This window comes from Sinocyclocheilus rhinocerous, unplaced genomic scaffold (genome assembly GCF_001515625.1).
Source record: "Sinocyclocheilus rhinocerous isolate Xijiao unplaced genomic scaffold, SAMN03320098_v1.1 scaffold558, whole genome shotgun sequence".
NCBI lineage: Eukaryota > Metazoa > Chordata > Actinopteri > Cypriniformes > Cyprinidae > Sinocyclocheilus > Sinocyclocheilus rhinocerous.
Window position 1 is genome coordinate 1,839,688 of NW_015634502.1, and position 23,507 is coordinate 1,863,194.

At 36.4% G+C, this 23,507-nt stretch overlaps 1 protein-coding gene across 5 annotated transcripts in view; it reads right to left on the reverse strand.

The window, feature by feature from the left end:
• LOC107745803 (nuclear factor 1 C-type-like) overlaps nt 1–23,507 on the reverse strand; it is a 113,286-nt gene that overhangs the window by 61,013 nt on the left and 28,766 nt on the right. For all 5 annotated transcript variants that reach the window (XM_016559801.1, XM_016559802.1, XM_016559800.1 and 2 more), the window contains one exon: nt 10,211–10,742. In XM_016559801.1, the coding sequence (XP_016415287.1) occupies nt 10,211–10,742 (532 nt within the window). The remainder of the gene's footprint in view (nt 1–10,210; nt 10,743–23,507) is intronic.

Sequence of the window (23,507 nt, forward strand, 5' to 3'; positions counted from 1 at the left end):
ATATTATTTTTTTATTATTATTATAAATTTTTTTATGAAATATATTTTATTTAGTTTTCTTTCCTTTAAAAAAATAATACAAAAAATGTATGATCAATCACAAATTGCGTGCGTTTTTAAATCTGTTGACAGCCATAGTTTTATTTCAACAAAGGATACTGCATGCAGAGGCCGTGCAAATCTCCAAAACAGCAACAGCAAACGACTTCCAAAACCTCAGAGACGTCAGGGGGAAATCAGAGGAAGCCCCTCAAAGGGTAAATTACATGCTGAATTGCCTGACTCATCAATTCAGTTAAAACATGTTAGCCAGAGAGGGAATTTTTCAAGCTGAATAACATGTCTTCAATTGTCTTGTCACAACACACCACATTAAAGCAGAATGCTGCTGTCACAAAGAAAAGCTTCTTGTAAAGTTAAGACACTTGCGTCAGTGCATGTAGAAGTGCGTCTTTTTCAAGTTTCATTTTTCACAAAGGAGTTTCAGTAACGGCATTTAAACAGTGCTGTCAACGGTAAAGAAAAAATAAGAGTGTCACTTCCTGTTCAGCGGGAACGGCTTCCGTTGTCGTTATTTCAGACATTTTTCTGAGTCAAGATGGAAAATGATACCAATTTAATTTCCCATTTGTGGTCACAAAAGCGTTAGTTTAGACATGTATTGAGAGTAAACTAAATCAAGGGGATTCCAACCAAACTTGAAAAGGCTTTCAAATCTGTGCGAAAGATGTTTTGATATACCTGCTGGTTTCAATTGAAAATTTCAGTTTTGATCCCCAGACGTGTTCTTTGTGGTAGCACCTTGCTCAATGACGTTTTCAATTTTTTGAAATTTTCAATTAATTACATTTTTATTCGTAATAAAAAAGGAGTTTCTATCATGGATACTAATACTTTTTCATATGGTATTTTGGCATAAAGAATGGATCTTATTCACTCTTATTAAAGTTTAGCTAGGTGCGAAATGTGTCTTTAGTCATTTAAATTAAAAGGACATTTCATTTTATTATTATTATTATTATTTTATTTTTGTACAGACAATGAAATCATTGAGCTGCAGTGTTATTTTGGTCCCCATTTATGGCCAAAGCTTTATATTGGTCAATGTGGCGAATTGGCTGAACACTGGTGAATGTGATCACACCTAGATGATAAGGTTTTATTTGTTAATCATTTATCAAATTTAAACTTAATTCATTAGGCATCATGAACTAACAATGAACAAAAAAATGTATAGCATTTATTAATGTTAATTTATAAATATACCATTGTTCACTCTTAATTTAATTTATACACTGAAAAAAAATTTGGTACAGAAACCATTTTCACTCAGAAATTGTTTACAGTTAATTACAAAGAAATAGCAAGTAACAAATTGAATTAAACATGACATTTTGAAATAAAAGACTGAAATAGTACTTTTTAGTATTTTTTGCAGTGTACAACTTGAAATAAGAAACACGTCTTATATATAGTATTGATATATATATATATATATATATATATATATATAAATTAACATTAATCTAGAATAAAAAATGCAGTCAAATTCATGATATCTAATGTATTAACAAATTGAACGTTATTATAAAGTGCATCCTAGAGATGTCATGAAACCAAATAAAAGTGGTGTTAGTTTGGAGCTCAGTGACTTTCATTGTATAAGAAAAAGTTGAAACATTCTTCAAAATATCTTCTTTTGTGTTCTGCAAAATAAATAAAGTCATACAGCTTTGAAATGACATATGTGTGAGTAAATAATGACAGAATTTTAATATTTGGATGAACTTTCCCTTTAAAACTGACATTTAGCGCATAGTCACACTGGAATAAAATGCACTTCTACAATAAAATACCACATGCAAAAGTGCCGCAACTGTTTAGCGAATTCTCCCTTCAGTGCTGTGTCCTGTGACATAGTCATAGTGGTCACTAGCAGCTGCGCTGAGGTTGCGAAATAAAGTTGACACTCTCCTTCACACACAGCCTGGCAGAGCAAAGACAGGATGGGTCAAGTCTGTGGAGTTGTCTGTCTGCACTGTAACAGCTGGGGCATCAGCATTTCAGAAGAAACATTTTTATAGGGCTCGAGGACACCGTCGGTCTGTCACGCACAAACCTACTCGCTCTACTCAATCTCCCGGAATGTTCAAACAGATTCCCTGCACTTCTTTGTCCGCTCCCTCCATCTATTCTCTGATATTAAGAGTCAGTAATCCAAGACTCCCAGCGAGGCTGGACCACCTAGAACCTCAAACACTTTCTCTCATTCTCTCACACACATACTCCAATTAGTAGTGGTTTAGCAGAATCTGACCGGCAGACAGGGAGTTGCAAACAGTGAGTATCATGTAAATGCTTTCCTTTCATTATAAAGCAAACTAAAACGTGTGCCCGCCAGTCACAAACACCCTGACAAGTCAAGGACAATCCATGTACATTCCCAAATTCAATCAGTGGGGGCCAAAAATCTGGAATTTAAAATCCTTGAAAGTTCTCATAAATATTTACATAAAATGTAAATGCTTGCTACTGGATTATATATATATATATATATTTTAAATCTTATACTGAGTATTTTATCATAGATTTTAGATAAACATGAATGAATGTTATTATTTATTATTATTATTATTATTACAATTTTAATAAATTTATAAAGGATTAAAGACTGGTACTGTAGCTTTCTGTTGGTCAAAATGGCAAATTGTGAAAAACCTGAGCCTGTTGCGAAATCCACACAGGGAAATCTTTCCTCCTCATGCAAAATTCCCAAATGCATGGATTTCTATTGAAAATAAAGGATTTTGCCCAGTAAATGTAACTGCACTTAACACTGTACAATAAGGTTCAATTTGTTAATAATTTAACCAATTTAAACTTAATTCATTAGGCACCATGAACTGACAATAAACAAAGAAATTTATAGCATTTATTAATTTAATTTTAATTTAAAAATATATCATTGTTCACTGTTAATTTATATACCAAAAAAGATTTGGTGCAGAAACAATTTTCACTCAATAATTGTAATTGTGAAATTGACTAGCAAAGAAATAACAAGTAACACACTGAAGTAAATGTGAAATCTTTAAACAGAAAGACTGAAATAGTATTTTCATGCAAAACCTACTCTAATAATCTTTATTTACAACATCCCGAATATTTTTTTACTGTGTGCAACTTGAAATGTGAAACAAACCTTAGTATATAAAAATGAACATTAACCTAGAATAACAAATGTTGTAAAGTTTAGGATATCTAATGCATTAACTTAAGAAATTTAACTTTATCAAAGTGTTTCCAACAGATGTCCTAAAATCGAATAAAAGCAGAGTTTCACACTCAGGGTTGTGTGAACACAAACGACTGGTAAATTAGGCCCCACGGCTCAGATAGTTCAGGTGGCCTCTATTAAATTTCCACTAAACAGAGTTCCAGATGGCGGAACGATGGTGACCTGTAGCAGCAGTTTGAGATACAGTAATGCACGAGGGGTTTATCAGGGAGTCACTGTTTAATCAGCGAGGAGCCGTGTCTGGTTATCATCCGCACTCTTCAGGAGGTTACGTAAGGTCATGAGGAGTACTGTACGTGCACACGCTACTGATCGACTGATGTTAACCATCAGATGTAGTGGATATGGATGCACTGCACAGCTATGCGTATGATAGAAGACACCGTTCTGTTGTATCGCCTGACGCTAATATTTATTAGCTAGAACGCAGAGTTACAATATTTTTTAGACCATGCATTCTCAAAGGATAGAACCATGTGAGGCCCAATTAAGCAACAGATTGATGAAGGGTTGAAAAGAAAGTCCAAAAATAACCTGTAATGCTGCTTGTCCGAGCAAATTACTGTAGATGACTTAAACAGTAATACAGTAATACTCGTTTTATTTACGCACCAAAAACAAAGAGTTCTCATATTTCCTCTTGGTGAGTGTTAATTTTGGGCTCTGATTGAAAAATACTACTTAGCGGATGTGCAGTTTTCTGGCTGGCCTGTCCCGCTGCGGTCTCAGGGGTCACCGTATCTCACGTGGAGCGGAGAAGTGAGCGTGTTGTGAACAGTCAGCACCATCAGTTGTATTCTGCCCAGCTGCCCCACACATTGATCTGACAGATTGATTACCATAGAGCTGCAATGCTTCTGACTTTCATCTGTGACCTCCCTCTGCACGCATCTCTCTCTCACTCTCTCTCTCCATATATTTGACACGTGTATATACTGTGTATATATATATATGTATCTTATGAATTTATACATTCTTTGATTTAATTTCATGCTGTTTTATTTTATTCTGTGTCTTTTGCTCAGTTACAGTGAATCCAATATTTCTGTCTTGCCTTTGTCTTTTTCAGGTCTCTTGATCATTTCATTTATATCTGGGTTATAATTTCATCTCTACCATACTATGGGAACTATGGAAAACTAAAGAAACATATCATGGTAATAAATAATTGCAATATTCACGTACAGTTCTCATAAGTTTACAAGCCCCTGGCACAATGTGCAAGTTTTTCAAAAATTGTAAAAACTGTATTTTTTATACAGTACTAACTTGAAGCTATCTGAAATATAATATTTAAAATATATAATATTTAAATAAAAATATAAATTTGATTTAAAAATAAAAATGACATTTTTGGAATATAAGTATATATAAATACACACACATGCATGTATATATTTAAGAAAAATATAATATGTATATATATATATATATATATATATACACGCACAATGTTTTACAAAAAATATTGCCATAAACATACAAATAAATTTAAAACATATTTTTTGTTATTTTACTTTATGAATTTATCTCTCTTTAAAAAATGCTAGACAACGCTAGACATCTTACATATTATGCAGGAGGTATGAGGAAAAAAAAGGTACAAAAGATGTCATTGTGTTTTCAAAAGGTACACCGTTGTCCCTTAACGGTCCATATTGGTACCATACTAGTACCCAAACTGTACATATTAGTACCTAAAAAGTACAAAAGGTACCACCCCAATGACCGCTTTTGTACCTTTTTATCCGAGAGTGAAGTATATGTAAACTAATGACTGTACACAACTGTACCATGAACTTTAAACGGTACTGTAAAGAACAAACACCATTGCATTATCATCATGATTTATAAATGGCATATTGCTTTTAATATGAGCTACAATGACATCAAATAGGAGCTTCATGCATCAGAGGAAGTGTTTAGCTTTGCAAAGATAACACTGTTAAAAGCTGATATGACAGAACTCATAGAGGAATCAAAGCTCCATTATGTTACTGAATACTGACATATTCCAACTCCAAGAATTTCTCCCTTCAGACAGAGAGGCTTGCATGTCAGACTCTTTTTCGAAGAGTGCTCTCTCTCTCAGGAAGCACTGCTCAGAAAGCAGCCAGAGGATTGGGCTAACAGTTATTTACTGTAAATAGCAGGTCTTTCACCGAAACACCTAAAGAACTAGTAAAGTGTGAAAAGAAAGTTCTGTGGGGTTAGAACACTTTGATATTTCTTCTTGAGACCCGCAAGCTTCAGCCACAAGCGAGCAGGTCTTGTTTCGTGTCAGGAAATCGCACCTTTGACAGTTAGTCTTAATGTATAATGATATCTTTGCTTTATGTAGCAATCCAAAAGTCTGAGAGCACTAGTGGAAACGCTCTTTGCTCCATGTTAATTTTCTAAATAAACATTTTCAGGAGAAAATATGAAGAAAATCAGAATGTATTATTATTTGGTTTGTACCTCTTTTGCTTTATTGACAGCAGCACAAGAGCTGCATGAACTCCAGAAGTTAAAAACTTTTTGATCATGTTCTCCAGCATGACCATCTGTACAAAGAGAGTTCACTTGACCAATGTCACATATTTACTTATATGATTAGTAACCTAGAAATAGTGCAGAATCTAAAATATTTTATTAATTTTGCATAACCCTTTTTTTTGTTTGTTTGTTTAATAAGATTGTTTTATCAAAATGCTAAAAATGAGCATATTTCAAGGATTAAATCCAATCATAAATCCCAGATGTTCAATACATTGTCAGATTTATGGACTGTATATCTGACAGTATTGTTATAATGTAACTTACAACAATAACTATTACTGACATACCTGTAGACTACAAGATATCTCACCACAATAGTATTGCAAGCACCCCATATATATAAAACATTTTGTATATAAAAAAGTAATTTTCTTGAATAAAATTGTTATAACCCAACATGTGCTGCTTTGCTAATAGGCTACTGGCCCTTTATTTAAGAAGATAAGCACACCGAACACCTCCCCCTGTTGGAGGCTGACAGCGCTGTGAACTTGACCTGAGCTGACCCTCTTTCTCCCCCCCTCCCAAATTTCCGCTGCCAGAGCACTGGAGCACATTCCAGCTCCTCTGTGTTTACTGAACATGTGTGCGCCCAATGTGAGCACATGTGTGTTTGCTGCATCTTCCTGCTCAGCTGACTTGCAGTGCATTCTCACATGTGAAATAAATGGAAAGAGAGCCGATGTGTTTTAGTGCCTCTTCAGATGGCAGGACACCAAGGCTTGATATCTGGCACGGACGCCTCCAGTGCCACCAAACCAGCCGTGTGCTCCAGTTCGCTCAAACCACCATCCTGTTTGTTTTGACAAGCATAATATTTATTGTCCCAGCAAAAGCTTCAGAGACTGAGAGTTATAAAAAAAGGACTGGTGGACGAGCCAGGTCATGTGACCCCACTGGAAACCGATACGGCCCGAAACGAAGAGCTACATTAGATAAATCGCATAGCTCTAATGAGGTTGGTAGCCTAATCTTTCAAAAATGTAATTAATTTGATCATCTTTCGAGGGAGCCATTTCACCCCTAGAGACTTGCGGTTGTAACGTTTGCGAAGCGAATAGCCTGTTGAATGAGAGAAGGAGGGCAGTAAGAGTAATGGCCACTGTTTCTCGATCTGGCCGCCATGCGGGACCCCCGCCCCACCCTGCTCTTTGCTCCATTAGCAAAGATACCGAAACAGAGCTGAAAGTTTCATCGCACACACACTAACACACAGCTGCCACTGCAGAAACACTGCCGGTCCTGTTCAACTTCACTGAGATGAAGGGAATTTGAGCATGCCTTGCAAGTGAAAGATGGCCCTGTGTCTTTAAGGGCAAATGCTGACTGTATGCCTCTTTCACGCTCGCCTTTTTCTTGGCCACTCCCCCTTTTCATTTCCTTGCGCTTCCTCTCTTTCTCTCTCTGCGGTGCTGCCGTTAGTAGGAGTGAGGGCGAACGGACGCAGTTCCTTATCTGACTGTTTAAAGCAAGGAGTTTGTAGGCTATTAGGCAGGTCAGGTGACATGCGGGCTGCCTGTCTGACCCAGACAACTGAGGGTGAAGGTCGCCTGAGGGGGCGGAAAGACAAAAGGGGCGGAAATAAGAAAGAACGAATGAGTAAGGGAGCGAAAGACAGAGAGAAAAAGGCAAGCTGCAGCTGTGAACTAAAATAATTTTCAAATGCTTGGCAAGCATTTATTTCCTTCTACAGCACTTATGCTGATGTGATATTGTTTTTATACACCAGACAAATAAACAAATAAAAGTTGACGAATAAAACATGAATTAGGCCAAAGAAGTACATTTTGTGGAACAGAATATTTGAGTGGAATGGTTCCATTTCCTCCTCACAGGTCACTGGTGGGAGAAACCTTGCACATACACTATTTTTCAAAAGTCGTAATAGAATAGATTTTTTTTTTAAAGAAATTAATACTTTTATTCAGCAAGGATGCATTAAATTGATCAAAAGTGATGATAAGGATATTTAAATTGTTTCAAAGGATTTATATTTCAAATAAATGCATCATTAAATCCTGAAAGAAACTGTATGCTGGATGCACAACTGTCTTCAAGATTGATAATAACAAGAAATGTTTCATATTAAATCAGCATATGATGATTTCTGAAGGATCATGTGACACTGAAGACTAAAGTAATGCTGCTGAAAATTCAGCTTTGCATCACAGAAATAAATTAAATTTCAAAATATATTACAAAAGAAAACAGTTATTTTGAATTGTAATAATATTTCATAATATCTCTGTTTTTACTGTATTTTTGATCAATAAATGCAGCCTTGGTGAACATGAGAGACTTTTTAAAAACATTTTAAAAATCTTACTGACTACAAACTTTTGAGCAGTAGTTTACTCTGGTCTGGAACGCTGCAAACACAGGTGGAGTGATACAAACGGTAAAAAGTTCCCGTGTTGTTGGATTGTTTATCAATGCTGCTCGACCAATCAAATTTGAGGGCTGAAATAACTGCTGTTTGAAGCGTTTTGATTTACATGCCTGATTGGTGCATATATTTAAGGTGCACAAAAGACTCTTCTGTATATGAGGAGATGTAGAGTGCAGTTAAAAAAAGAGAATAAACAATTCCTACTACACTCAGATTGGGATTTAATTGAATAAAAGGTCTGGAACACAATGTAGTGCAGGGGGGATTTAAGAGAGATGCTACAGCACTATTCACGCATACTCAGTATGCTGAGTCACCCTAACTGCTGCTGTACTGAACACACGAGCACACACACACACACATACACTTCTTCATCCTGACACATTGACCACTCAACTGAACTTATAAGCACTGCACATCCTTAATATACACACACCTTGGTGTCACTTCTACAGGAACATATCTGAATTGAACGAGTAAACGGTATTATAAAGTTATATTTACTGCTTCTGCAGCACGTTGTTAATTACCACAGAAAATAACGTTGACTCATACTTTGGTTTTAAAAAAACATACGGAAAATGCATTTACAGTAATACTTATACAACGGAAACTCAGGGAGAGCACGTGACACCTGTAGTTAAGTTTAAGAAATCTGCAGTAAAAATGTTTGTTGTTTAGGTTACTAAATTGTCTGAATCATCATTCGGAGGTCTGACTATTTTTCTACGTGGATGAACGTATGGTTACGGTTTATTGGCCATAATGTTAAGTCCTGTGGGTGAAGTTTGCTTTACGAACAATTACATCACATTCTTTCCATGTTGCTTACTGGTAACCTCACGCAAGAAAATGCATGTTTTAAATATTTATTCAGGCTTCAACCATAAGCATATTACAGTAAATGCATTTTAGTTTGTTTTTACAAACTAAAGGATGAGTCAAAATTATGTTCAGTGCTAATCGACAGCATGCCAAGTTGTAGCCTAAACTTAAATTTATGAGAAAAACTCAAATTAAATAGAATGCACACACACATATATACATATATATAAATCATTCTAATATGCTGATTCAGTGCTCAAAACACATTGCTTCTCCTTAGGAATTTTGAAAAAGAAAATTATTTTTGTGAAAACTACGATTATTTTCTGAATAGAAAGTTCAAAAGAACAGCATTTATTTGAAATATAATTTTTTGTAACATTATAGATGTACAGTATATACTGTCACTTTGATCAATTTGATGCATGCTTGCCAAATAAAAAAAAAGCCAAAAGTAAAGTTAATTAAAGTTAATAAATTAATGAGTGTCCTTCAAATACCTGCAAAATGCTGCCAAAATACCTGAAAATACCTGCAAAATGCTGCCAAATTTTAGCAGAAACTACAGCATAATGTCAAGTTCACAAATGACGAATGCAGAGTGAAATGGTATATCAGCCCGTATGTATCCCAACAGCTTTCATAGCTCCATTTATACAACAAACATCCAGTAAATTGAAACACATCTACCCGCATGTCAGAGCAGACCCACTTATTTTAAATGATTTACAGTGTTGGCTCTGCGTATGTCTTATACTCCCTTTCTTCCTGTCTCTCTGGTTAAAACCAACTAAATGTCGGTGATTCTGACAGTGCGGCTCTGGTTTGAAAAAGCGTGGTGCTTCACGCTGCATTCTGAGGCCTGCAAGCAAAAGCTGCACTCAAAATTTGGAGCTCCTGGTACCAACAGCACAGGATGATGAGTCAACAGCTTTCTCAGAAGAATGAGCTAGAGCATCTTTTTACTCCGCACGCCAAACTGCCACTCCACAAGCATAGGTTTCTCTGTACCTTCACACAACGCGACTTCCCAGTACTGCCATTACGGTTCAGCAACAGCGTAGTTCCGAGAATCATCCGCTCCCTCCGTACCGAATGGGCGAGAATTCGTTCACATGCGCAAAAGCTTTGTTAGCATAGCAACTGTGCAAACTCACCTCTCTCCTGCACAAAGTAGGCGAGGTAGAGGTCCAGCTCTTTGACAGACACAGTGATGTGATGAGGCTGGACGCAGAGGATGGGATTGGAGCACTGGCCGCCTTTGACCAGTCGCTCCCCGTCCGTGCTCTCCAGCGGGATGCCCTTGAACAGAATCACCATCACCAGGTCCAGACGCCAGACTTTATCCGCCTGCCGCAGACAATCGATACGCCTTATCTTCCCCTTCTGGTCTGGGTTCGAGAGGACGCAACTTGGAGGTTTCTTCCCCGTGATGGACAGCACAAAGTCCTCCCGACACTCAGGCCGGATATCTTTGCGGAGCTTGGCAAGGAGGCGCGACGCCCACTTCTGTTTGACCTCGGGTTTCTCGCCCAAGAGCTCATCCTTGACGGCACGCTCTTCATCCTTGGTCATCCGCTTCTCGTGCTTTTTGAAATACTTGCGCTTACGGGCCTGCAGGTTGAACCAGGTGTAGGCGAAGGCACGCACATGTGGCAGCAGCGCCTCGATGAACGGATGGAATTCATCCTGGGAGAGAAGAGCAAAAAACAAGTTATTCATGTGTTTACTCAAAATTTAGTTCTAACAATCAAAAGCCACGTCTGCAGTTCAATTAGAGTAGAAAGGGGAAATGAATCATCCTGGCTCTTTTCTCTATTGACGCATTTATTGAAATGCGTTTTTTCCCATTCGTTGTTGTTAACCAAAAGAGAAAATGTAAATTCCAGATTTATATATTTAAAAAAAAATCTCTCCATGATATTTCAGTTAATTGTGTACAGAGTTTTCTATTGCACCCACAGTCCTCCATTGTTTCCAACTTTTGCCGAAGCCCCATGTGCAGTCATCATTTATCCAATTATGTTTTGTTGACTATTTTCACTTTCAGTGGTAAGTTTTCAACAACAACAACACACACAGATATACCTCCCAGGCACGTTGTGAACCGCAGTCCCTTAACCGTTTAGTGCGGCATTCATTTGGTCTGACTAATTACTTCCATATTTGACCATTTCTAAAAGCCTAAACTAGCACCAGACTGTGCTATAAAAAACCCCAACCAAACATTAAACATGCACATCTATCAATTATCATTAACAAGACTCGAAGCTCTGCGCACACCACCGTGGCCATTTATGCGTGTGTGTGCATAAAACAGTCATAATGAGAGCGCTGCTTTACAGTTCTGTGATAATCATCAGCCAAAAAAATCCCCATATGCGAATGAACTTATGTTCAATAGGAGGGTTTTGTGCTTATGGCAAAGTAATGAAACTCAGGCTCAAGCTGAATGATGTCAGCTGTGGCATCAATATAGCATGACATAGTTACCAGCGTGTCACTTTTTCTTAGGCATAATGCAACCACAGAGAGAGAGAAAGAGGGAGAAATGGCCAAGGGCTGCTTGGCTGCAGTAATTCAAACAGAGAGAAATAAAGAAAAAAAAAGAGAAACACAGCACTCCCTGGTCTGGTTGTGCTGCGAGCAGTGAGCAGGTTTTAAAGGAACATAATGAGACGTGACTTCGGCACGCTGTGGATCTCATGCGATAAGCCAGTTCTGCAGCTCACAGCAGTGAAAGCTTTTACACTCTCACAGCTGCTCCACCGAAACCATCTCCTGAAACACTGCTAGACTGCTTAAACACCTTCCTCAAAACACCACAAGACCTCAACTGATGGGTCAAGAGCCAAAATTGAGCCTTAGGCAAAAAAAACAATACTGAATGCAAACAATAAATGCAACTAATCATAAAATCGTGCAGTTAGGATAGAAATGCAAAATACATGGTATTTTGGCCACAAATCCATCTGAAAACCACGAACAACTGTACGCGAGATAAAAGAAAATACAAACCAGACTATTTTAAATACAGGTTCACTTGCATCAACTATAAATCTGAAGAAACTATTATAATTATTAATAATAAAAATGAAGTAATATAATTAATATTTTTAGTTAATATTATATTAAGATTTTAGGGACATTTCTGTTTAATACATTTATTTTGCCAGTGCATGTTGGTGTTGAAGAAAATAATGGAAATCTAAAGGAAGAAAAAAGAAGTCCCAAACATACTTGAATCCAATAACAAATGATGTTTTGCACAGAATTTGGTTGCTTTAGTGCAATATTTTGATAGCACGGCTTTAAAGTGCAGAAACCATATTTGTGTGTGCACTTTTTCCGACGTGGGAAACACAAAAGCTGACTGACTGCCCTGTCTTTGTGCTGCTTCAGAGCTTTATTGGAAAGATTATAAAACCACCTTTAAGAGTGTTCTCGCTGAAATGTCCTGAAAAAGAAAAACAGATTTAACATGGACATAATATGTCAGGGCATAATATGTTTTTATTTCCATTTATTTAAACGTTTGTACGGGGAGAAGCTGAATGCAAACAGAGTCCAGTAAATGGGAGGTTGAGAGGCCTGTAGACTCACTGTACACACTCACATTTGTAATCAGTCGACTCAGACGGAACTGATACATAGGCCTGTCACGATAACAACTTTTTGTTGTGCGATATATTGCCCCAGAAATAATTGCGATAAACGATATTATTGTCATTTTAAAGACCATTTTATGCCACTGAATATATAATCATAATGTAACAGCATAATAATGCAAGAAGGCCTACACCACTTTCAAATGACAACAAACTTTTAATTTTTAAGAATATTTAGATCATGGAAATTAAGTATCAAAATATTAGATTTTAGACCTTAAAAAACTTGAATAAATAAACATTTTCTAACAAAAAGTGCAAAGTAACAAGCACAAAAAAATATTTTTCCATCTACTGATTTTTCCCTGACCTTGTTTTCTCTGTAAATTAAGGGTGCACACTATTGTTGAAAAACACAATCACTACTTAGCAGTCAGATGTCTGTATGCACAAAGGCACAGATCCTTAAACAAGGCCATATCTTCAGATGAAACTTTTGTAGAAGCATTTTTTAAATTTGAACTAGCACCTCATGACTCATGATATATTGCGTCACCAAAAATTATTGAGGTCATGTACATATATTGCACGATAAGTCGATATATTGATTATTGCGACAGGCCTACTGATACAGTTACGGAGTAAACTTTCCAAAGATTTACAGTAAAACAAAAAAAGAAAGAAAAAAAAGAATGAATATGGAAAATCGAGGCTAACAAAAACCAGAAAACCAAGCTGCACAAACAGACACAAGATATGATGTCCAAAAAAATTGCTAAACCCTCATCAGGGTTAATTGCATGTGTTTAGAGAAACGGTAAGGTCGTTTTATTTAGCTAAGTTAATGTCCAAAATAGTTTGCCCCAAAATAGTTTCTCAACTAAATTTGGGTCCATGAACAAATATTCAAACAGACATTCTGGCTTGAGTACTTAGAGGAGTCTGGACACAATTTTCACCCACTGACAGCGCACATTTCCAGGAAGGAAACGACAGGAGGAAATAGTGATTTCAGGAATAGAGGAGGATTAGAAATGGGCCTGTTTCCCTGCAGACGTGTGTGGATGTATTTTCTTCTCTTTAGAGCTCCTTTCACTGCTCTAGCTTCAGCACTAGCAAATACACCAACCACTCTGGTAAAAATAAACATTTGTTGGGCATTTTCTCCTTTCCGCGGCCTTGGAAAAAGCTCAGAGGCAGGTCAAATGAGGCCCAAACCAGGCAAAGACACACAAAACTGGGCAACTGTGTAATTTCTGCATCACTAGTGACTCCAAACTGAACTGATTATTTTTTAAACAAGTTTCCTGAACACGACCAAAATCATATATCACTGTATGAGTCAAAGTAGAATCATGCATGAGTCATGGATATGGAGGACCAACTCTGCAATGCAATAAAATGCAATTCAATAAAATGAATATCAATCAAAAATAAATAAATAAAATGAACATCAAAACTGCAAAATTTGATGACCAAAACCAAAAGATATGGTTAAGTCTGGGATCAGTACAATAACCTCTTCACGTTCTGAAACAATTAAATTAAAAACAAAACACTCCAAAACTAAAATCCTGATTGGATTGGTCACAGTCACTGTAAAAGAGACAATATATGAACACCTGTCACAATTCTGTATTAATGTGACCAGTTATAAATGATTAGTTATATAAATAATAAAAAATAATAATTTACAAAAATTAACAAGTTTGTCCTCATCTTGACTTTTTTGTGACTTTTTATGGGTAATTTTGTATTATTTTTTGTATAGCTAAAGTGTACATAAATTAAGATGGTCCTGCCCATCAATACATCTACTGCAATATAAACACTAGAACAAAAATTCTCCTGGCTGACACATTGCACAATATATACACCGTCCGTCATACCACCAAACCCTAGGAATGAGGAGAACTTGAACCTGTGTCGCCCACATAAGCACCCCTCAACTCAACCTGTCAGATGGGGCTAAACCACAGCTCTGACTTGGAAATAAAAAATTTTAAACCCTGTGCCTTACTGCTGCAGTATTTACAACACTAACATGAAGACGATTAGTGGAGAACCAAGTAGCATATTGCATTTCACTCTTTCCATCTTTCTCTTTCTCTCCTGCCTACTCAGTCTTTTTCCATATTAGGCCTGGACGTGCTCCAACGGAATGCTCTGTTTTTACTACAATCAGTCTGAGAAGAGCGCTTTGACTGCATTTTGTGTGCACATTAAGGATGAGAATTATGGCTAATGAATGGCTTCATTATGGCAGATGAACTGAGCATCTTTGATCTGACAGAGGCTGATGGCAGGGCGGCTGTGATAGCATGAGGGAAACGGTGACCACTGGAGTGTCCTGAAAAAGCCAGGCCTACCAGTTCTGCCGCTCTCGCTCTGTCAGCCGCACACACACACACACGCACAGCTGTATTTATGCAGTAATTGAATCATTTTGTTATTGCGGCGCTCAGGGAAATGTGTTTTTATTCCTGTCCGTTGCTCAGATACCATCTTTATTATGTCTTAAACACAGAATGTGACTTTTTTTCGTTTGCGCAAATCTTTTTCCAAGTAGAGACCGAGAGAGAGAGAGAGAAAAAGAGAGCAGGAATGAAAGAGGGAGGGAGCAGTCCAAAAGATGACAAAATAAGGGTGTTGCGGTCACACACACCCACACAATGTGTTGCTATGGTCATCCTGCGTGTCACAAGCATGTGTCCCGGGGCTGAGCTTTTCCCAGACAGTCTTCCCAAAATTACGTGGTCAGGAAAATTGAAGATTGATTCAGATGCTGAAGAACTAGAAGATTTTCTGAGACTCATCATTAGCAATAAAAATACCTGCCGGCTTTTAAAACTGCTATTTTAGTAAAACCATAAGTAGCGATCAATTAAATAACCCTGCAGTTTTCATACTTTGCTATGATTCACCTTTCACCTTGTGTAGAACGCAGTGTGCCAAGGGAAAGAAAATGCCAGAAAGCCTTGAATTTTTGTAACACTGCAATTTACCCAGAATGCCCTCTGAGCATTAACAGCAGACATTCTCCCCCACCCTTCCTGCACTGTTACACAGCTGTTGCCAAAAGCACTTTCTTTCTCTTTCTACTGACTGGCTGAGAAGTGGATCGTCTAGGATCTGAGGAATGGATTCAACTTCGACATTCTTTCAAAGCCAACGTATCAAAACAGGGAAGAGTGGGCATGCTTCTGTCTGCGACACATTCAGAATCAGTCATTCTGGGTATTGTACTGTCTTGCTTTCCGTATATACTCTGCTATACGGGTTTTACAGCAATAAAATATGCACTAAATATAACACCAAGCAAATAAATTAAAAAAACTATGGACCTGAATAAAGTGTAACTTAAAATGTAAGTGAACATTTATTTTAAAGGGACGGTTCACACAAACACACACACACAAAAAAGTTTTGTCATAATTTACCATCATATCTTTCAAAACTTCTATGACTTTCTTCTGAGGAACCCGTTGGGAGATGTTTAGCAGAATGTCCAAGCTGCTCTATTGATGAGTGTTTGATGTTTTCAAACAATGGCTGTCAAGCAAGATTTCATTAAAATGACTTAAATGTGACTGTTTCTTGTACAGAAAAAAGGCATATGTGACCCTGGACCACAAAACCAGTCATAAGGGTCAATTTTTGGAAATTGAGATTTATACATCATCTGAAAGCTGATGTACGTATAAATCTAAAGAATGATAGCAATGCATATTACTAATCAAAAATTAAGTTTTGATATATTTACGGTAGGAAATTTAAGTTCACTTTTATAATAATACAATTAATTAAAACATATTTCATATTTCATATAAATATGCTGTTTCAAATAGTTTTCTACTATCACTGCATGACATTTCATGTCCACTACTCAAGTACACTTTTACGACTGTATTGGTCCACACTGTCAACATAACACTGAAAAAAACATTTGCTAAAATAAAAACAAAGTGCCATGTGCTTTAAAGAATTTGCAATTTAACCAAGACAACAAGTTACATCTCTATAGTCCTTTGTGTGTCTTCCTTTCTAAACACTATTGGATACATCTGAGAGCTTATCAAAGATACAGAACACTGCAGTAGGTTATTCCTCTGTGCCCAGTGGGCTGATGGGAGATGAGGTTCTGAATGCTGAGTGGATCGAAGTGGATGTTCTGTGACTCACACTGCATCTTTCTTTTCCTCCCTCGCTCTCTACTGCACAAGTGCTGAGTCAGCCCTCAGCCATGCAGCATCATAATGGAGGGAGGGGGATGCTGGGTAACCAACCTCTCTCAAGGCAGTGTGTGGAAGATGTGCTGCAGTAGTAGGTTACGCTGTTTGCTCTTTCTATTTAATGTGACATTTTTATTTCTAATAAAGTTGTTAATTTAGAGCAATTAATTAAAACTGTGATGCACCAAGATGCTAAAAACAGTAACACATGGTGCAGTGGTCAGAGATGCCAGTCTGCACGTGAGCAACAATATAAAAAAAGAAAGTGCAAATGAAATTTAAGAGCGCATCCTGTATGAATGACCAATAAGTTGACATATAGTATTATACACCAATCAGACAGATATACAGTATAAACAAAATCTATTTGATTTCTAAAAATGCACTTTGCTTATACATTCAAATAAAATGTAATCTAAAATCATGTTGACAAAAATTATAAAATTAAATATAAAATAAAATTTTATTGAAATCTTGTTGCCAAAAATAATATAATAAAATAAAACAAAACCCATGTACCTAAATGTTTCCCTTTGATTGCATTTATGAAGAGTTCAACTACTGAAAACAAAAGATCTTTTCATAACATGGGGCAAAAAGATGCTGGGAAATTTAATTTCATTAGCACAAAGGACAAAGAGGAAAAACAAGAATGTATCTCTTCATATGCTAAAACATACTCTAAAAGATGCATGTGACTTTCTATCATTGAATGAATTCACAGGGTTCATGTTCCCATGACAGCTAAAAGCACCTGTTCCATTAGCATCTGAAATGCCATGAACCTCTCATTGATGATACAAGGAGAGGGTTTGTTTCCTTTAGGATTTGAAACAAAGATGGAAGAGGATAATTATGCACGATTCAATCTATGCAACAATTAGTGCCTCAATCAGTATCTTTAGGTCTTTGTGATTTCCAGGGCCGGTTCCTCATGTGTCTGCTAGAACTAAGGGGAGCGGGGGAAGGTAGAATGAGAGCCTTCAATCAAAAACATAATTTCAAACATGGGAAAATGTCATCTCTCGTAGTAAAAGAGCCTAGTGATGTCTTTTCGATCCAGTAAGCAAACTGACTAACTTCAAAGAACCTCCATTGCCCTGATTTTAGCAGAGATTGGGGCTCACGAAACACGAAAGTATAACTGTTCGTGCAAAGAATTCAGTCGTATGGTATTTTCCACTCAGCAGTTGCTTGGCTCATTTGCAGAAGGGGTTGCCAGTTGTGAAAATGTCCCCAAGTTTCCTGGTTTCTAAATGAGTACAAAACACTGTGAACAAAGAAATGAAGCTCTGGGAGGTGTCAGACACCTTGCCCACGCGAACACAAACTACAAACTTTCTGTGATGCTGCACAAAAGGTCAACTATTTTCCCTGAAATTAGAGAAAAATCTCTCTGTATTTTTCCTTTTTTTCCCTTTTTTTGGCCTTATTTATAATACACGAGCAGAACGAATTTCTATGTAGGCTAAATCATTCATAAAACCATTCTTATGTAAATTGCACCATTTGATTTACGTAAGAAAGATTTGATAAATTATTTACACGGTTCAGATTGTGTTTCATGCATGAGGCCTAATGTAGTTTCCACCTCTTCTTCTCTAATTCAGTTAACAAAAAAAATAATAAAACTGATCTTGTGTGTGTACCTTCTCAATGCACATCTATGATCTTATTGTGAACAATTCATCGGTGCATGTTATAAAAAGGCAAAAAAAGAATTAATTTTTCGTCAAAATGTAATGACTTGCTCTTTCTCCAAACTGACCTCACTTTTGCGCTGAAATCACTCAGGCACTGTGGGCTAAAGGATAATGTTGACCAAGAGACTAATAGCTATTGAGAGACTGTTCCATTCTGGTATGTAACATCCAATCAATTCCCATTGGATAAAATCAAGTTCTGCTCTGCATTTCTTCTCATTAAATATCCATGTCACATTACAAAATGGGTTGCAAATGACAAATAACACTAACTTAACACTGACAAAACACAGACAGATTGTTTGTTCAAACTTTTGTTTTTTTTTAATACATATGTTTCAACTTTTTACTGGGAGATAAATATATTCCCATTTCACATTTTATGGCTTAGCAGAGAAGCATGTGGCTAGCCTTTCCTTGTTTGAAATATTACATAAAACATAATTAGCAAATGCTTTTAGCTTTTGTAATGTAACATAGGCCTATTTCCAAGCAAAATATAACATATATTGGAATATAATCTAGGAGGACGAGACTTAATTTTATCCATCGGATTTGACTGGATCGTGAAAAGTGATGATATTATTAGCTACAATTTTTCACCACTCGCGCAGCCTTGATTATGCCATCTGTAAAAGTCATTTCAGAGGCAGAGAAAAATTATTATGAAGATTATAAAAACAAACACTTTTTTTCTTCAGAATAACATGAAGTGATGAATTATGCACAATAAGGCACAATTACAGTGAATCGGGTACATTTGATCGATGACTTGGTCATCAATCACCATTGTTGAAACATTGTTGTGTTGTGCCCCTTCAAACAAATATGCCAGCTGTTATTAATAATCTACTTTGTCTTCCTATCCACTGCAGTTTGGTGAAAACACTTCATTTCCTCGCTCCACCCATTCACACATTTAGAGGAAGGGTATCATCGTAGCATACATACTGACCGCAGAACCGCAAATACAAACAGCCCAGTGACTCCAAGCCCAAACACTCCCTAACAAACACACAGGCCGCAGTCTGTTCTTACGCTGTTTGATCATTAGGGACTGCTAGAAAAGGCTGGGGCATAACCATGCTCCTGGGAAACAGCTTTCCCTTCACAGAATTGATTTGTGCAGTGAATCACAAAGCCACACAAAGCTCTTCTGAGTGTCAATCAATGCAACTTGTACACCGCCACTTTCACTCTCTGTGTCATTCTCTTTTTTTCTAATCAGTTTTCCAGCCCAGTATTATTTTGAACTGCTGTCAATATGACATTGTTTACAACCCATTTTACTTCTGTAAACATATTTCAAAGCAAAACTGTATATTTAATGAGTAAAAATGTAGGACAGGACTTGGTTTTATCCATCAGGAATTTTTGAGGAAACAATTTCAACCTCAAGACCATCTCATTGTATCCCAATGGCTTCAAAACTATTGTTATTTGGTGTTCAGTGACAAATCAACCAAATTCCAGAAACTTCCCCAGCTCAAATATTTGATTTAGTTAATTTTTCTTCTGAAGAAATACATAAATAGTGATGAAAGCCAAAATATTACATGTCATGGATGTATATTTACTTATTTATAAATATATAATATATGTTGTAAAGAGGGGTCAAAATGACAATTTCACCTGAGATCTGAAGCCAAAACTTCAAGAGGGTAAAAATTACTTTAGGAAAAAATGGTAGCATCATGTTATTTTATATTATTTTTACACAGAGACTGGTAGGTCTATTAGTAATATCTGTTGACTTAAGCAATCTTTGTTGCATTATATGCCAATGGTGACAGTTTAAAATGGGAAAAGCACTTCTTAGTTTTTTTCCTAAAGTTTGCATGCCTGTAACTCAAGTAGTATTAAAAACAACATTTTTACCCCCCTCTAATTTGGCCTCAAATCTAATGTGAAAAATTGCCATTTTGACCCCTTCTACAAAAAATAGCATATTACTTAGTAAATATACATCCATAACATTTAATATTTTGACTTTCTTCTTCATTTATGCATTTCTTTTACCAGAATTTTTTTTAATATATACAAAAGTATAAAAAATATACACAAAAATTATACACAAAACTTTGAGTCTGGGACCTCAAATTTGGTTGAGTTGACATGGAATTACTTATTTGCTATTATGGGTGCAAATATTATTATATTACCATTTACCAATATTAAACCCAACAGTATTATAAAACACATCAATACCATAAAACAGTATCAAACACAATAGTATCATAAAGCAATGCTCAAAATAAATGAAAATATTGCAAAGGTAATACTTAAATTTTGTGAGGTATAAATTTAGTTCAATTAATGGCAAATGTAATCACCATTTATACATGATAAATTACATTTTAAAACATGTAACAAGTTTTAAGCATTCATATTTTTAATTAATTTTAAATAAAAGCATAAACGAATGTGTACAATATTTAAATATTACTCAATAAAATACAAATTGAAATTAAATGGAAATTAAAAACTGACTGCGTTAACAGCTACAGTATATTTAACCTGCTTGACCCGGGTGACCATCAGTCGAAAGGGAGAATTTTTTTGTTTTAGTTATTACATTTTTAAGAAAGATTACAAAAACCAACACATTTTTCATCAGAATTGCATGCACTTATTAAGTGCGCACAATTACACACACACAAAAAAAATAATTACAAAACCTTGACTTTAAGGTCTGGGGGTTTATTAAAGGGGTCCTATTATGCTCTTTTACAAAGGCTTGATTTTGTTTTGGGGGTGATAGCAGGAGTCCCATTAGCCAAGTGTCTCAGAGAGTTTCAGCAGCGATTCCAGCATCAAGAGTTTTCCAGATTTGTAGGGTAAATTAGAGCAGCAAGCTGTCTGGAAAATGCAATGCACCCACTCCACTTGAGCCATATGACCTTTGCATGCCAGAACAATAGGCATCCATTAGAGAGGATTAGAGAGGATCACTGGGTCACCCAAACTACAAACCCAGGCTTTGCATGAATCTGAATGTCTCTTGCTCTCTTTCTCTCTCCCTCAGCAGACGGGCCCCAGCTGAGTGCTGAGACAAGCTTAAACTTGGCTCATGCCTTCATTCACTCTCAATAGCCAGTTTACAAAGGTCACGACCCCAGGATTCTCTAATCAGACATACATTAAAGCATCACCCTGCATTTTCTCCACAAATCTACTACCAACATCCAACATGCATCTTGTGTTTTAGATGAAACTGATTAGATTGCTAAGAAATAATCATAGTGCAGTTTTCTGGGTTTAGTTTAACTTAAGAATCTATTGTGTCTGCTGATAGTGCTTTTTTTTGCACTTGTTGTCTATGTTGATTCACTAGTGGCTAATTCACTAAAGGATTTATGCAAATCAGGTAACGCCGCCAAAATCTGTAGCATTGCTGCACCACTGTGATCCATATACCTGAATCAGCTCTTTAAAATTCCGTAAGTATGCTCATCTACACCAGCCATCTGGATAAATGCCCAGTTCTAACGCTCTTCTCCCTCAGTTGATCATCATTTGATGAATAACTGCTGCCATGATCAATAGAAACATTTCTTTAAAGTGAAATTATGTTTCTGTTTTTCACAAGAGGCAATAGAAAGGCACTGAATGCATCATTTACATATTTATAATTTACCTACAATTACATTTACATATATGTTTTTGGTTGACACTTTTAACCAAAGTGACACACCTTCAAGGTATACATTTTATGGTTTGTATGTTCCCTGGGAATCAAACTCAGGCCTTGGCATTGCAAGGAATGTTAATTTAAAGTAGTAGAATCTAACTGAAATAAATAAAACTAAACAATTCACCTAAAAATTTGTCTTTAACTAAATTTGAACTAAATATATACTTCTCTATGCTTCATAAATGTATAGAGTGGAGTGAAAAAATGTTTGGGACAAACATTTTTAAGGGTGATCCCCTTGCCTGCAAGACCAAATGCATAGAGGACCTCAGACAACCTCTACTCCAAATGTAACTGGTCCCGGGACAATGCCCACAGTTGAACCGTGAAAACGGCTGTGGATCCTACCATGTGACGTCTTCAAACAATGACACAGTTAACTCAGGTAACCTCAGATTATTACCCCTCCTGCCCTCACGTGTGCGTACGCACAGTGCACTTAGGCCTCTGTATATCTCTACAAACAGCCAAACCACACCTCTCAGTTCAAGTGCATTACTACTGAACTGGATGCACACCTGGTAAACCAACTGTTACAGTTAAGTACAGCCAATCAAAGAGCTTCAGTCTGAAGCGTTTCAATCAGGTTGATAGCAGTGATCTTGTAAAGCCTAGTCAGATATGGTGCTCAGTGATTGTCATGCAACCTTAATCCCACAGTTTAAATACAAAGGAGAATGAGTGTATTTGGAAACTATAATCCAGCTGTTTTGCTCATTTGATCATCACACACATTAATTTAAATGCAGAAAGCTTTTTTTTTCTTCTTTAGTATTGACAATGATGGCCAGTGGGTGTGCATACAAAAAAACAGGGATGCACAATATACAGTATCTCACAGAAGTGAGTACACCCCTCACAATTTTGTAAATATTTTATTATATCTTTTCATGTGAATATTGGTTATTTACCAAATATTTACTTGAGCATATTCATTTCTGCCTATTTTTACAGATTACCTGGCTTCTTCATTATCAAAATTCAATTAATCTTTAAAAACAGAAAAAATTAATAACACTGTTCAATGTAATCATTAGCAAATCTTGAAATTAATAAGTATATATTAAAAATGATTGCATTGGCCATTTATTGGTTATAAGCCATAAAATAAAAATAATTATCGCCTTATTGTTAGCCTTTTTTTTAAGCTTATGGGAAGATGCAAATTTCCAACATAGTCATTTTCTTTTCCATTTTAATGATTTTGCAATGTACTA